This window comes from Suncus etruscus, chromosome 2, assembly GCF_024139225.1.
Source record: "Suncus etruscus isolate mSunEtr1 chromosome 2, mSunEtr1.pri.cur, whole genome shotgun sequence".
Taxonomy (NCBI): domain Eukaryota; kingdom Metazoa; phylum Chordata; class Mammalia; order Eulipotyphla; family Soricidae; genus Suncus; species Suncus etruscus.
The window spans coordinates 164,392,105-164,409,432 of record NC_064849.1 but is presented as its reverse complement, the minus strand read 5'-3'; the positions used below and the strand labels follow the sequence as shown (position 1 = coordinate 164,409,432).

The following is a 17,328-nucleotide window of genomic DNA, read 5'->3' as shown; positions in this document are numbered from 1 at the left end:
GCTTTCATGAGAATTATCTGTTGCTTAGAAAACTATTCTTTGCCATATAATCTAACAATAAGAAAATTTCCTCTATGCCTTTTCCTTCTTGATCGGTTTAATAATAGATATTTACAGAGCTATTGCAAGGAATGAGACATAATGTTAGGGTTTAAAAACACCGCATGACACCTTAAAAAGAAGCAAGTCATTAGTTTTTAGGGAAGAGAACATTAAAATTCACAATAATGTAATCATTTCACAGCCTTCTGCTATGTAAAGGCATTCAGCGGTTTAGCTTATTCTTTTTTTCCTTTTTCCTTTTCATTTTGGAGAGGGAGGGAGAGAAAAAAGAGAAAGGGAGAAGAAGGGGAAGAGAGGGAGAAGAGAAGGAGAGGAAAGAGGGAGAAGGAGGGCAGTGGAGAGAGGAAAAGGTGAGGGAAGGGAAAAGAGGGAGAAGGAGAAAGAGAGGGCGGGAGAGGTGAGGAGAAGGAGGAGTCAAGTTTGGCTTTTTTATTTGTTTGTTTGGTTTTTTTGGGCCACACCCATTTGATGCTCAGGGGTTACTCCTGGCTAAGAGCTCAGAAATTGCCCCTGGCTTGGGGGGACCATATGAGACGCCGGGGGATCGAACAGCCGTCCTTCCTTGGCTAGCGCTTGCAAGGCAGACACCTTACCTCTAGCACCACCTGTCCGGCCCCAGATTTGGCGTATTCTTACACAATGCTGTACATCAATTACCTCTCAGTAATATAGGAGAAAGAATCCACAGTTAGGTACCAATTTCTATTCTTCTGAATGGCTTTAATCAGAGATGAATAGTAATAAACCATGGCAAGTATGGCCAGAATTGTCTCACATTACTTATCAGGCTGTAAAAGACTCACTCACTTTGGAAACATTTAGACAGTTTTTGTGGTGGATTTACTGTTGTTTGTATTCTTGTTGGGTTTCAGCCTGGTTGACCTATCAAAGTGTGAGAGGGCAGTATTTGAGGTCTCCCTCAATTATTGTGTTGCTGTTGATATCTTCTTTTAGTTTTGTCAGCAATTATATTAAATACGTTGCTGGTCCCTCAGTGGGTGCATATGTGTTCAGAAGTGAGACTTCTTCCCGTTGAACATATCCTTTGATTAGTATGAAATGACCATCTTTGTCCTTACAACTTTTTTGAGTCTGAATTTGCAGAATCTGATATTAATATGGCCACTCTAGCTTTTTTAAGGGTATTGTTTGTTTGGATAATTTTCCTCCAGCCTTTGATTTTAAGTTTGTTTGTTCTCACTATTCAGACGTGTTTCTTGTAGGCAGCAAAATGTTGGATTCAGCTTTTTGATCCATTTTGCTACTCTGTTCCTCTTAACCAGTGCATTTAAACCATTGACATTGAGAGAGATAATTGTCATGGGATTTCGTATCATCTTGGTGTAGAAGTTGTATCTGTTGGTCTTTCTTGTTTTAGAGCAGACCTTTCAGTTTTTCTGTTAAGGCTGGTTTTGAGTCTATAAAGTTTCTGAGTGTTGTTTATCTGAGAAGCCATGTATACTTCCTTCAAACCTGAAAGTGAGTCTGGCTGGGTGCAGTATTCTAAGTGAAGCATTCATTTCATTGAGTTTTGTCACTATATCCCACCACTGCCTTCTGGCCTTGAGGGTTTCTTTGACAGGTCTGCTGTAAATCTTAAGGATGCTCCTTTGAATGTAATGCTGCTTTCAGTATTCTATCCCTGTCTGTGGGATTTGTCATTGTGACTAGGATGTGTCTTGAGGTGCTTTTCTTTGGGTCTCTTTTAGCTGGTACTCTTCGGGCATGTAGGATTTGGTTGCATGCCATCTTTGGCTCTGGGAGTTTCTCAGTAATGATGTCCTTAACTTGATTTTTCCTGGGGACTTTATTCCCAGGTCTCTGGGACTCCAATGATTCTTATGTTATTTCTGTTGAAATTTTCATCTGTTCACATTCCTTGAGTATCTTTTCCATTGTCTGATCATTTGCTTTAAGATTCTTTTTTTTTTTTTTTTTTGGTTTTTGGGCCACACCCGGTGATGCTCAGGGGTTACTCATGGCTATTCGCTCAGAAGTCGCTCCTGGCTTGGGGGACCATATGGGACACCGGGGGATCGAACCGCGGTCCGTCCTAGGCTAGCGCTGGCAAGGCAGACACCTTACCTCTAGCGCCACCGCCCGGCCCTGCTTTAAGATTCTTTTCTAATCTCTTCTTTGGGGGGGGGGGTTGAGCCACACCCGGCGGTGCTCAGGGGTTACTCCTGGCTGTCTGCTCAGAAATAGCTCCTGGCAGGCACGGGGGACCATATGGGACACCGGGATTCAAACCAACCATTTTAGGTCCTGGATTGGTTGCTTGCAAGGCAAATGCAACTGTGCTATCTCTCCGGGCCCTCTAATCTCTTCTGTATGGAGTTGTTCTGTATCTGATCTTCCAGCTCACTGATTCTGTCCTCAGCTTTTGTTACTCTGTTGGAGAGGCTTTCTATTAAAGATTGAGGTTTTTATTTCATCTACCAAGTTTTTCAGTCCTATTATTTTAGTCTGAAGTTTTCTGATTTCTGTCTTCGCGGTCTGTTCAGCTCAATCTATGCCTTCTTTGAGTTCTAAGAACATCCTCCATATTTCTACTCTAAGCTCCTTATCTGAGAGGCTAATTAGGTGGTTGACATTTTCAGGTCATCGGAGCTGCCACCTTCATTTTCAATATCTGATGTTGGCTTGCATTGTTTCCCCATTGTCACGTTTGCTGCATGTTTTTTTCTACATTTTATGGTGGAGTTCATTTGCTAGGAGATGTGCGTGGCTGCAAAGCAAAGCAGCTCCTCTGGCCCCACCCTGCTCGGGCATGTCCAAGTCACCTCAGTCTCTCTACTTTTGTTTGAAAGTACATCCAGCATTGCTCAGTGCTTACTCCTGACTCTGTACTCAGGTTATCATGGATCGAATCTGGGTCAGTTGTGAGAAAACAAGCACCTTACCAACTGGACTATCTCTCTGGCATTAGACACTTTCTTAAGAAAAACACACTGATTTTCTTCTTATATATTCACCCAGGGAAATATAAGCATCTTTGCTTATATCTCTTATATTTGTCGAAAAGTTGTCTGTGATAGCCCAAAAGTAGAAATGAGAATACTTCTCCTGTATAGTAGAATATTATGCAGCATTCCCAGCAAATACATTGAACCCCAGAAGGTGAATCAGTGGTTTAAGGCACTTGCCCAGGAAGTTCAAGTCCCAGAGTTTTTTTCCCACCTCTACACCATCCCAATAGCTCTGTTCCTATGTTTCTCTCTGGTAAAGGTTAGGATTATAGCAGTGGCATAATAAGCTTCCAGAGCAAGGACGAGGACTTGACTTTAAGCTCTGACGCACTCATGGATTGAGAAACACAACGTGTATGATCCCCAGCAAGGAAAAAGAGAGAAATGGCTGTCAGTGTACATAACAGTGTGGATAAATTTCACAAAGGTACTGAACATATTTATTTAAGATACTTTTATTCAGGATACTAACAGTTTCAAAAGCAGTATGAGAGGGATTTACCTAGCATGAAATTAAAATAATTGTAAAGGACACAATTGAGATAGGAGTTATACAATGTAGTTTATACAAAAAATTTAAGTGTCAAACTGTAGAAAATAATAGTTAAATTTCATAGCCATTAAAAGAAATATATACATTTGAAAGTAAAATCCAGACTTTCATATATATATATATATATATATATATATATATATATATTTATGCACAACCGCAGTGCTCAGTCTTTCCTCCTGGCTCTACACTAAGAGATCACTCCTGGTGATAATGAGGGATCATAGGATGCCTGGGATCAAAAGAGGGTTGCTGTGTACAAGACAGTGTCCTACCAGCTATACTGTTGCTTGGCACTAAAACATTATATTTTATAATTTATATTAAAAGTAATTCTGATAACAAGCAACTTTAACTTTTATAGTAAAATTAAAATGGAGCTAATTGTCTAGCTTCTAAAATATGTAGATATTGTTTTCTTTTTAATTTATTTAAATAGTGTGTTTATAGTTGATCATAATACATAGTTAATCAAAATATATAGTTGATCGTAATATATAATACATTTCAGGTAAATAGGAGCAAAATTATTTTAAAAGAATTAAAATGAAGGAAAGAAAGAGGAAAAAAAGAAGGAAAAGAAAGAAAAAGAATACAGAGACAGGGGCCAGAGAGATAACATGGAGGTAGGATGTTTGCCTTGCATGCAGAAGGACGGTGGTTCGAATCCCGGCATCCCCTTTGATCCCCCATATATCTCCAAAGAGGTCATTTAGTCATTGTCAGAAGGTTTAGTAAGCTATTGTTGCTAGTTGACCATTTCATTATTTCATTTGTTTCTGAACATCAGATGGTTTTAGATACACATTGGCATCTAAATTGGTGTGTTCCTACGGGGATGACAGTACTAAACAAAAATGGTGTTATTGTGTGGCCATGAATGCAGGAATTCCAAGCACTGTTGTTGATACGGTGTCTTTTGTGGGGCATATTTTTGCCTTCCAGGGCTTCTGTGAGTACGAGAAAGCGGAGCTAGGGGAACCTGCACTCACTCCACAAAATAAATGTCTTGGTGGCAACAGCCCACATGCCAGCATACCTGAAATTTTGATAAGATTGTTGTCTCTGCAGAGAATAGTAGAGGGGCTATTAGTGAAACAGTGGATGTGGGTGATGGGTGTCGCAGGCATCGTTTTAGAAGACCCGGGATCTGGCCCACCCTCTCCTCCGAGATTGCCATCTTTGAACTATGTGGCTGGTGCACCCATAATTTTTCACAGCTTGGTTTACATCTCGCTTGAGAATAGAGTGTGTCGATGGGCTTGGCAGAGTGCAACATAAAACGTATTTCTTTAAAAGCCAAGTAAAAATGTTTGACTTTATTTATACGAAGTTTCCATGCAAGAATACTAACATGCATGACTGGAGGTTAGAAGGCTTTTTATCCCTTTGGGGGCAAAGAGTGGTGACTAGATTTGGGGATGAAGGACTTCAGACATGCTAGCGATGCTTTGTATGCAGTCTGGACACTGATACATAGCTGTTAAGTCTCAAAAGTTATTCATTATCAGAACTGGTGGAAGTTCAGAGGGGAATGTGCTTACTACGCCAATACCCCATATGATTCATTGAGCTCCACCAGGACTGGTCTATGAAACCAAAGTCAGGAGTAGGTGTGGCCCCTAAACAAAACAAAACAATCTGCTGTTATCTTTAGGATTTGTGCATTTGTGTAGAACACTCATGCAAACAGAAACATGAGCAGTACTTGATTTTCAGAGGAGTGTTCTCCCCATTTACTACTTTGAAAATGTCATAGTCTATGGGGAGGTCTAGCATCTTGAAAAAGAATTCCAGCATATAAGAACATCTGATGCATGCTGCAATAAAAATATGAAAGTATTCCCATGAAGGAAGGGAAAGTAATAATAGAAAAAGGACAACCTGGAAAAAATAATAGTGTGAGCAGAGACAGTAGATTGTGAGTAATAATAGGGAGGATACATTTCTCTCTAAAAGTGGAAGGAAAGTATGCTGATCAAAAATAAACATAGGAGATTACTTGCTAGAATTCACAGCTGTTTGAGAAACAGAATGGTTTTTAAATATCAGAGTACCTAAGTCATTCACGTCTGCAAGTTGAGCGCTTTTGTTTTGCGTTGACTGACATTGCCCAAGTTGTAGGTTATTTTAGTGGTTCTCAGCCCCAGCTGCTCCTGGACAATCAATGGAGTTTTAGAGATGCTCTTGAATCAAAATCTCCAGGGCTGGGAATTGGGTTTCTGTTCTTCTCTGGACACCCGTGATTTGCCTGAACCCAGAGGACAAGGAACTGTTGCTGTAGTTCCTGGGTGCTGGAGGCAACCTTCTCTGGGTCTGACACACAGCAAAGTGTCGTTTCTTTGTTGCTGGAGCTTCTGTGGCTTCCTCACAGAAGATAGCTTTGCAGTTATTTCTTTGTATCTGTGCCAAGAAATGTCTCTGCAGATGGCTTTCATCCAAGTATTACATGAAAGATGTAAATTCTCCTGTTAAATTTTGACCCTAATTCTTTTAAGCACTAGGATATTTTGTCCAACTTCATTACAGGGACATAGATCCATAGTAGATGACACAGCTGGGAAGGACACGATGGCATGCAGGTCACTTGTTAATGCACGCACATGACTAATCCTCGATGAGGAAAAATATATTTTTAGTATTAACGTTTCTATATCAGATTTTTCAATGTGAACCTAATCGCTGATTCTACTTAGAAATTTTTCCTTCTCTACATATTCATTCACATATCTATTATTAGCTTTCCCATTACTTCAAGGCTCTTTATTTTGAAATACTTTTAGGATTAAAAGAAAGTTGAAAAAATGGTAGTGTTCATAATATATATATATATATATATATATATATTTTAGTCTTGGTTTTGGTTTTGTTTTTGTTTGGGGGCATGACCAGCAATGCTCAGGAGTAACTCCTGCCTCTGCACTCAGGAGTCACTCTCTGGGAGTGCACAGGGGAGCATATGGGATACCAGGGATTGAACCTGGGTCAAACATATACAAAGCAAGCACCTTATCCACTGTGGCCCCCCGTATATATTCTCCACCCAGCACCCTTTTGTGTTTATTTACTTTCAGAATAGCTACAATGAACAAACTAGAAAAATGAGCATTGAAGGAATAAATAAGATTCAACTGTAAACTTTATTTGAATTTCATCAGTTTGTTCCCTGTTTTATTATTTAGAATCCAATCCAGGATCCTACATTGTATCTAATTACCATATCTCACACTCCTCCAATCAGAGACATCGCTTCATCTTTTATATCACTTTGACTTTTATGAGTTCTGGTAATTTATTTAGTAGAATGTTCCTCAGTTCAAGTGATATTTTGCTATGAATAGATTGAGATGATTCATTTTGGCAAGAGACCAGAACAAGTTAGTGATCAGGTGGTAAATGATGTTGACACTTGTTATTGCTCTTGATATTGAACCCCATCATTTGGTTAACATAGAATCTGCTGACTCTATCCATTGGGTATCTTACACAAAATATAAAGTTACTATTTTCCCTTGGTAATTAATAAATATTATTGGCACTATGACAGTATGACATTTCCATCCACTGACCGAATTTAGCATCTATTGGCAATCTTGTCTGCATCAATTAGTCCAATGGAATGGAATGGTTTGTTGGAGTTTGTGTATTTCTCTTCTTCCTCCCACATTTGTTCATCAACATGCTTTTGAAAAGAGAGCTGTTCTTTTGTTGTTGTTCTTTTTTTTGTTTTGTTTTATTTTAGGGCCAAAACCAGCTCTGCTCAGGCCGTACTCTTGGCTTTGTGCTCAGGGATCATTCCTGGCAGGTTTAGGACCACATGGGATTATGGAGACCAAATTCGGTTAGCCACATGCAAGGCAAATGCCCTTTCCACTGTACTAGCACACCCTTTTCACTGTATTATCATTTCAGCCCTAAGAAGAGTTGTTCTTTCTAGACTATTTATTTGTATGAGAATAAACTTATGAATGCATATGTGATTTCTGAATTACTAATTATAATGTTCACATTGTTGTAGCCGTGGCCGCTGGTGCTCTTGATTGTAGTTGTGCTAATTTTACCTGTCCTTTGGTTTTTTTTTTTATATCTTAAAAAGTTTCTAACTAGGAGCCAGAGAGAAAACATGGAGGTAGGGCATTTGCCTTGCATGCAGAAGGACAGTGGTTCAAATCCTGGAATCCCATATGGTACCCTGAGCGCTGCCAGGTGACCCAAAAAACAAACAAAAAAAAAGTTGCAAACTAACTTATTTTATTTTTCCCTTGCTTGATCCTACAACCATTTTTCTAGGAAGCTGTAACTTATTTTATAAAAGAGAGCTATTTAGAGACCAAAATCTCATTACTCGATTATTGTTCTTGACAAATTATTGGTCCTAGATCCTTTCAGTGAAAAAGCTAAGAAATGTATGTCTATATACTAAATCATACAAACACATATCTTTTCATTATTATTTTTATACCTACTTATCTCATTTTCTGTATGTATATACTAAAAGACATGCTTCATTTTAATATCTCTGAGTCCAAGTCAAAAGAATATATTTGTTTTGTGGACCATACCCAATACTGCTAGGGTTTGCTTCTAGTTCTGCACTCAGGGATTGCTACTGATGGGGCTCACTCTTTTACACACCCCAAGGTGTTTTTATGGAACCAATAGACTTTTCACTCAGGTCTGGGCGATGACGTCCCGCCTCTGTAGCTGAAGATCTTGTTATTCGCATAGATTATAGGGCGAAGGCTAGGAGAGAGATTTTTTTGTTTGTGTGTTTCTTTGTTTTCTTGTTTTTTTTTTGTTGTTGTTTTTTTATGGTTCTAAGATTTCTGTTTCATCACTGTTGTTGTAGTCAGTCTTCTGTGGCTAGTGGACTTGGTTTTTGCTCAGATCCTAGGTCAGAGCTTAGGCTCTAGTCTTTCAGCATGGTTCCAGATGTTCTGCTCAGTTGCAGTTGTCAAAGTCAGACCTCTGGGATTAGAGCTCTTGGTTTTTGTATGAATCCTAAACTGAGGCCTAGTCTAGGAACTTCCTCATTGGTCCCTTGCTAGGTTCTGTCCAGTCCGCAAATACAATGTTTCTATTTAGCACCTAAAAACACTAACTTCTTGGCTTGCTTATAGAGTAATCATTAAAGATGCCTCAGATTCCCTTTACCGTTTTTAGAGAAACATAGGATTTTTCATGTTCTCTCTCAACCCTTAGTAGGGTCACACAATCTACTGACCCAGGACCAGCATGCAAGTAATGTTTGTCATCTTTGAAAACACATTGAGCATTTTGTTCTGAAAGGCATTTCTTTCATCTGTCTTCCATTGAGTTTCTCCTATAGACCATGGATCTCTCTATAATAAATAGTGAAAATGATGACACCCCCAAATATGTTAAGAGTTTTTCTTGGTCATGGGGTACCAATAGAGTTAAGGTTGGCTATTGTTCCTATGACATAAAAATGTAACTCAAACCACCCAGCAAACCTTTGGTAAGATCATCTCTGTCCTGTCTCACCTCCCCAGAAAGCTAAATGCCAAAATAAAAATTGCAAAGATAAGAATATTCACAAAAGCTTGGGGCCGGAGCAATGGCATAGTGGTAGGGCGTTTGCCTTGCATGCATCAGAGTGCGGTTCATCCCCTGGAGTCCTCAAGCCAAGAGCGATTTCTGAGCAAAAGCCAAAGTAACCCCTGAGCAACACTGGATATGCCCCCCCCCCAAAAAAAAAAGAATATTCACAAAGTAGTGGCATGAGTAACTGTAGGGGAAATATTGTTTTCCTCTGTGGCATTTTCTCTGGAAAGCCCTGATATTGTGGACCAGGAAGAAAACTGCTTAGAGAACTGGAGCACTTGTTTGCATGGAGGAATCTGTGTTTGATTCCGAACACTACTTGGTCCCCTGAGATCTGCCAAGAGAAAGTTGAAGCACCGAGTACTGCAGAACTGCCCCCAACATCTCTTCCTAAAAAATAAAATACCCAGAAAGATTTAAATCACTGAGATAATTAGCAAAGAAATTTTTCCTGGAGCCATAAGAGTTAACACTTCTTTGCTCTTATCTATCTAGTCGATTGGAAAATAACATCCGCCTTTAATGTCACAGAAATCAACTCATCCTGCCTTTCTTAGAATGAGGAAATGAAAATATAAAAAAATTAAAAAAAAAGAATGAGGAAATGATTAGCAAATAATTTTCTTTCCTTTTTAAAATTTGTGCCATTGTTTTCAAGGTTTTTCTTTCCAGACCAGCACTCTGTAAACTTCTTCGTGCTGATGGTATTGAAATGGGCTTTTCTGCTCCACGAGTGCTGAGGTGGGTTGTCTGTCAAGTTTCAAGAGCAGAGCACAGAGCCACCGTTTCCGATTGGCTGCCCTGACAGGGATGGGTTATGGAGCAGGGATAAATAGTCACACTGAGATTAGAGGATAAGCATCTGCACCCCTGGGTGGCACAATGCTAAAGAGTCAGGAAGATTAGAGATACTGTCATCACTTCAATGAGAGTCTCCATTTTTATGTTAATGGAAGAAAGGCTTCTGATATGGGCTGCTTAGCCACTGTAACAAGCGCATTCCCTTTACTTATAGTCTAACATGGCACCAATTAAGTTCAACTGTATGTCTAATGAACTTCTAATTCCTAACAGCTACAAGAAGGACTAATGGGGAAAAGGCTATATACTTTCACGTCTTACAGATCACAAACAGCTGGAAAGAATTATGCCATATTATGTACACCTCACAATGATGTTCACATGGATTGTTCTTTTTAAAAAAATTCAAGTTACTTTAGAGTTTAGCCTCTCTGGGGGACCATTGTGTGTATTTATTATAATGTGCTTTTTTTTTTAAATGTATTCCTCTGCTAGTTTACAAGCTTGGAAATACAGGTAACCTTGTGATGAATAAAACTGATAAAAATTTGTATTTCGGTGAAAGGGACGTTATGGAATCATTATTCACTTTGTGAAAGGATTTGTTAAGGGCAAGCTTCCCCAAAGCATTTCAAATTTCATTTCATTTACAAGACATTTCATTTCTACTCAGTATTTGAGGAACAAATTTAGTAAGGAAATGGGAAAACCCATCAGAATAAGATAGGGATCCCTGATGCTGCTAACACATGTGCCTTTTCTCTCCCACAGCACTGATAGCCATTGGGCGCTACAGCATGACCATAGAGACGGTCGATGTCGGATGGTGTAAAGAAATTACAGACCAAGGAGCCACCCTGATCGCACAGAGCAGCAAATCGCTGCGATATTTGGGGCTGATGAGATGTGATAAAGTAAGCGTTCTCGATCACATTTGTTTTCTCCATATCAGAGCAGTGAAATGGCTTGATCTCATTGTCTTCTCTCTTTCTCCCCATAGAATATGCATCCATGCACATGACTGTACTGTCAGAGCCATGCATTGTGAGATATCTGGTGTTCTATATTACCTCGGCATATCTCTTTAAAAATGGAGCAGAGAAAGTGATTTTTAGATTTATGCATTAAGAAAAGAAGCAGTCATAAAAACTTCTGCAGCTTAGGTTTTTGACCTGTCCATATTCTCTGGACCACAGCTTTCGAAGTTTGTTATCATAGCATACTGCAGCGTGCATGATTATCACCAGAAAATCCTATTTGGTTCCAAGTTTCTTGTGACATTAAAGTTGAAAGAACAGTGGCATCTAATTTTTTCACAATTTAAACTGTATGATTTTAGTGCTCTTATCTAGCCTTGCCATTTGGGCATAAGAAAGAACCAGTGAAGGAATATTATATGCAAACTGGTCTCTTTCCACACTTACAATGTCACTTTAAGCTGAACACAAGGTGAGAAATCATCCCGTAGGACGTGCTGTTGAGGGTGTGTGGCATTGGCCGAAAATGTGAGTGTGAATTTGGAAAATTAGGCTATATTTAATCTGATGCCCCTCAAACACTAAGAAGAAAGGTAATAAAAAATCTATATGGATTGCTGGCAGTAGAGAGATTATTCCCCCTTTGTCACGTCCATCTTTCATATATATTGAGTCAAAGAAATTTCTCCTTGCACTGTGAAGGAGAGAAATTGGAAGCTCAGAAAAAGTAATCCTGGGCTAGAGCCATAGTTCAGCAGTCTTGTGCTCTGCTGACCAGGGTTCAATCCCTGGCAATTTATATGGTCTCCTGATTACTGCTTTGAATATCTTAGTGCAGAGAGAGAAAGGAGGAAGTCCTGATTATGACTGAATATGGGGAGAGATTTAGGGGGAGGTAGGAAGGAAAGAAGGAACGAAGGGACAGATGGACAGTAAGACAGTCATTTATTAAAGGCCATGCATAATTAGTTCAACGTAGGTCTTGGGTCTTCAGAGTTGGTTGTCTGTGCTGGTGGCTCAGCCGGGGCCATTTCCCAGCAAGAGCCTGCTTCTTTGGTCAAGATTCACCTCAGACTGTATTTTGAAAGACTTTGTAAACCACAGTGTTTAAATAAAGTAATAAAAAAATTTTAAAAAGAAAACCTGACACTGAAAATAAAAATCAAAACAAATTAATTGCCAGTGAACATTTAGAAAAAGAAAAAAAGATTCACCTAGGATTCTTGCCCAGAGCTGGCCTTTTCAATAATTTACACATGTGTGCTACTTTTGCAAATGGTGATTACAGACAAATCTAGCCAAAGAAAATGAACTAAATGTGCATGTCTCTAAAGGACATGCATTTCCTAAATGTAGCCATTTGGGGGCTAATGGAAGAATGGTCTAAAATCCTTCATGTGCTTTGTCATTTTTGTTAATTGACCTAGTTCTTTTTTTTTTTTTTTCAAATGCTTTCAACTATCAACTTGGACTAGGCCTTTGCCAGTTAGTTATGTTTAGAGAGCTTTTATTATCTATTCACAGCCCAGTCTTTTTTTAAAAAGCCATCTCTGTTACTAAGCAACAGCGTTGAGACCAGGAATTGCAAGTCTCCCTCTGATTTCTTTACTAAAATCATGACTAACATGTGACTTTAAAGCAAGCTAAAATGTGGGGCCAGAGAGATGGTACATTGGGTAAGACACTTGCCTTGCTTGAGGTCAACCAGGTTCCATGCCCAGCACCACATTATGGTCCCCCATCAGGAATGATTTCTGAGTACAGAGCCGGAAGTAAGCCTTGGTCACTGCTGGGTGTAGCCCCAAAACAAAAAATAAAGGGTTACTACCTTCCATCAATTATTCAAGAGAAGAATTGCTTATTATTAGTTTGGTTTGGGTCAGACCTGACTGTATGGGGGTGAGGGGTGGAGGGTGGGGGATACATGCTTATGGTCTGTGTTCAGATCATATAGGGTCCTCTAAGACCTGCCAGTGAGTTCAGAGCCAGGAGTAAGCTTTGAGCACTGCTGAGTGTGGCCTTCAAATAAAAACGAAATAAAATAGAATAATTTAAAAGGGCCACAGTAAGTAAAAGATTCTAGAAATGACAAATAGAGCTCCTCAGCTTCCTCTTTTTTAGGGGTGGGTCCACACCCGGCAGTGCTCAGGGGTTATTCCTGGCTCTGTGCTCAGAAATTGCTCCTGGCAGGCTCAGGGGACCATATGGGATGCCGGGATTTGAACCACCATCCTTCTGCATGCAAGGCAAACACACTACCTCCATGCTATCTCTCTGGCCCCTCAACTTCCTTTTAAGGGGGGAGTAATACCAGTGCTCCCTAACATGAGTATTTACACACCAAAATGTAGTCATTAGAACATGCCCATGTACCCATATTCATTTCAAAAATTCTGTTTTGGCTGCATCCTAGATTTGTTCATGTCCACAGTCTTCAAAGCCAAATTAGGAGCATCGAGGCATTTTTGTGCTGGCCTTCTTTTCTTATTTTCAGATTAAGATGAGTCTCTTTCATGAGTAGATAGATAGATTGATAGATCAATAGACAGATATAGAATTATCTCATTCATATTAGGGACTTGTAGATACACAAGGTGACAACATAGGTCCAAAGGCAATATAATGGGAGTATTGATCCACATAACTGAGTTGGTGGGGTACTGAGTTTGAAAAAGTGGAGGGACACTGGGATTCTTAGAGGAAAATGTGGGTACACTGGCGGTAGAGGTGGTGTTAGAATTATGCACAGAAAAATCATCATTAACAACACTGTAAATTACAGAACCTTAATAAAATAAGCCCTTTCAAGTCAGAGATCATACTATACAGAGGTTAAGGCTCTAGCATTCCCAGGTGGCAGTACCAGTTATGGTGCTTGAGTGACCTTGGTGGTGTCTGGTACCACAACAACTGAGCCACATAGCACTCTTTGGTACTGACATTGAATTATTGCTCAGCTTGGTCAAGACCACAGAGAGTGGCCCTCAGGTAACCTTAGCTCTGCTTAAGAATAATACACACACACACACACACACACACACACACACACACACACACACTAAAAAGAAAGGATTCTCTTATTTTTAGTGGCTGGGTCACATCCAACAATCCTCATGGGTTACTCCTGGATCTGCACTCAGGAATCACTCCTGGTGCACTTGGGAGACCATATGGGATGCGAGATTTTGAACTTGGGTTGGATGCATGCAAGGTAAGCTCTCTACCTGCTGATCTACCTCTCCAACCCACAAAGAACTCTCTACTACCTAAATACAAATTAGTCCAAGATAGGAAGTGGGCAATGTTCCGATAAGCTTGATGCTGAGCCTGCCTCTCCAGCATCCTTGAGAACTATCAAGGAGGCCATGAGGATAGGACTTACCATACTACACACAAACGTAAGTGTTTCCACCTAACATGAAACTGACTGTTGAAGAAGAAGGCAGAACCAGCAGCTAGTTGGATTTCAGAAAATGTATGCTCCACAACCACAGATTGTTGAGAAAATTGTCATCAAGATACAGAGAATATTTCTTGCAGCAAAGAGGCCAGAGGCTCTAGACCAAAAGTTCAGGTTCCAAATCTGGGTTCTGATATTTATGTCATCTTAGCAGTTCTTTCCCTCTTTGTGCCACTGACTCCTCAATCATTGGATGAGCAAGGCCAGTATTGTAGAATTCTGAATATCTGCCCGAGTAAATTTGTTTCTCTCTCATCTTTACTAGATGAAAGTTCCCTGTTCTTGATGATTGTACCACATTATTTTTTTGGTGTGATGGATCTTGAATTTCCAAATGAGAAAGAATGTTAATTTTTCTTTCTCTTTTCTTTTTCCTTTCGATCTTTTTGGAGTAGTGCAAGGAAACAGTTAATACACCCCCTAAAATGTAAAATGGAGATGACTTTCTACATAGAGAAATACATATTACATTTTAAACACACTCTATAAAAGAGAACTAACACCTTTGGGGGATGCTCTGGGTTAGGTATGCATCAGTTGACTAGCTCAGGCGTAGGAATGAAGCAAGATGTGGAGTGAGAGCAAAGAGGGAGTTGAAGATATAATTATTCAGATGGACAGGAAAATAAAACAAGTAATAAGAAAACTAAAGGAGAAACTAACAGTAAGAACAGGAGCCAGCCTTGTAATTAAAATATAGAGACAAAAATCAACTCTAACTCAACGGCGACATTTGTGCTACCAGTGCCATTTGCAGCATTTGTGCTGTTTGCAACATTCTGTCATTTGTGCCAAAGGACAAAATGAATCAGAGGCTCAAACCCTTCCCTGTACCTTAGTCCAGTCTGCTCACCACTAATAACTCATTATTAGCGGGTAAGCTGGAGCTTACCCACTGTTTCTCCATATCCACTGGAGCCACAGAAGGGAGCTATGCAGGTCAGCGGTTTACATAATTAACCCCCTGTCAGGAGTGCTGTCAGTGGGATCTCTGCCCTGGGGAGGTGCTGGGGTTTGTGAGGTCACTGTGTTGCATTGCTTATGGTCTGTCAGCCTGTGGTTCTGATAAATAATTAAAGATTAGGTGCATCGTCAATCACATGTAGTTCGTTTTGTTGGGGGCCACCTATATTTAATTGAAAAAGTATCCTTTCCTGAGCTTTTTTTCTGACTTGAGCTTTTGAGGAGTTGTAGAAATAACAAAATGCATTGTATTTGTTGTAACTAAGAGCGCTGTCTCTCTCTCTCTCCTCACTCTTACATACATTAGGTAAATAAAAGCAGATTAGAAAAACTAAACCTACTTGTTGCAGATAAAAGCAGCATAGACTGATCAGTGTCTAGGGTAAATCGTGGCAAATTCGTTTGCTTCAATTTTGGTTAAAGTGAGGAAACCTCCAGCCAATGGGCGAGTGCAGCATTCCCTGGACACTTGCTTGTAAAGTGAGGACGTGCATTAAGAAGCCCCTGTTGGAGGAGCTTTTTTGATTGTCAGATGGATAAGCATATTAGAGGCTTTACTTTGGGGTTTGAAGCCGACTTCACTTAATCCCCTAAACTTGAGTGCATTATAAAAGCCAAGAGGAGAAAACGCTGTGTGAGATGGCTTTGATGAATTGGGGTAAGCTAGATTCTTAAAGACAGTTTTCAAAGACTTCTTTGACCTTGGGAATTAGAGATGACCTGAAATCACCTATCAACTTAACGCACATTTATTTGGTGATTTCTTAAAATGACTTGTGAAGTCAATGGAATGCTCTTAAGAGAGCAACATGTTTTACTCCACTTTCCACAGTTTGAGTCAGTGGCTTGGGTCATAGAAATTATTTTTTTGCAACTTCAGTGAATTCTAGGTTCTATATAGATCTGTTTCTTCTAATAATATGTTTTCCTCATTCCTTACAAGGCAGTTTGGATGCAAGACAGAACTGAGAGAACAAAAAATATGTCATGGGAAAGCTGTAGGGCAAATGGAAATGCAGTGTTCAAGGTTAATGAAAACAGTTTGGGGTAACAAGGTTGATGAGAAGAGAGGCAGCCCAGTAGTAGCATGGCGTTGGCTGAAAAACCAGACCTCGCCAGAGGCAACCTGGCTGGTTTGGGAAACCTGGTGATAAAAATGTAGTGGTAGAAACCTCTACAGTGCATGTTCATGCAGAAGTTTGGAGACAGAGGGCCTGAGTTATGAGCAGAGAATCACTTCATAAATGTAGCAATTTTCAAATGCCAACCCCTCATGAAAAGCAGTTGGATAGAGAAGTGCTGAAGCTTTTAAAAGCTCCCTTTCACTTTCTTTTTCTTTTTTTTTTTTAACTTCATGCAGAACTAATTTTATACACTGTTCATTTGATTTGAAAATGCCAGCGTCTGGGGTATCATTAAAGAGCGTTATTGAAGGAACCACTCTTGGCAAAGCATATTGCCTAAAATGCTTATTAGTTCTTATGTCCCTGTAGAGAGTCACAGCTAGGACTGAGACAATTGTGCCTCGATTTACCTAATTCTGCTCCCCATCCCCACCTTTGCCTGGCACTGGAAGGTGCCTTTTGCTAAGAGGCTGCTGCTTCTTGGCCTACAGAGGCACCAGGAGGGCCTTGGGGAGCACATTACTTAAGGAACAGACATAAATAGATTTTGAAAGGTCCACCCTAATGTCCTATGACCAAAGCCTCTAGGAATTTCTTTGATTTCTAGTTGACATAAATTAGAATTACACAGGCGTGAAGAGTTTGCCCAGAAAAGATCAGAGAAGCTGCCGGGGGTGGAGGATAGGGGTGGGGGGACCCGCCTTGTTGTGATCCTATTGATTATCCAGCGGCCTTTGGGCCAGGGGCCTTCGTCCAGGCTGACTATTATTGATCCCCACCATGGAAATCATTGAATTAATTCATTTCTCATCCAACTGCCATGGCCAAGACCTTTCTTCTCACCTGCCTCAGT

General features: G+C 40.0%; 1 protein-coding gene across 1 annotated transcript in view; it reads left to right on the top strand.

Moving 5' to 3' along the window:
* Positions 1 to 17,328, top strand: part of FBXL17 (F-box and leucine rich repeat protein 17) — a 573,691-nt gene that overhangs the window by 538,315 nt on the left and 18,048 nt on the right. The window contains exon 9 of the mRNA XM_049769100.1: positions 10,723 to 10,865. Coding sequence (XP_049625057.1) covers positions 10,723 to 10,865 — 143 coding nt within the window. The remainder of the gene's footprint in view (positions 1 to 10,722; positions 10,866 to 17,328) is intronic.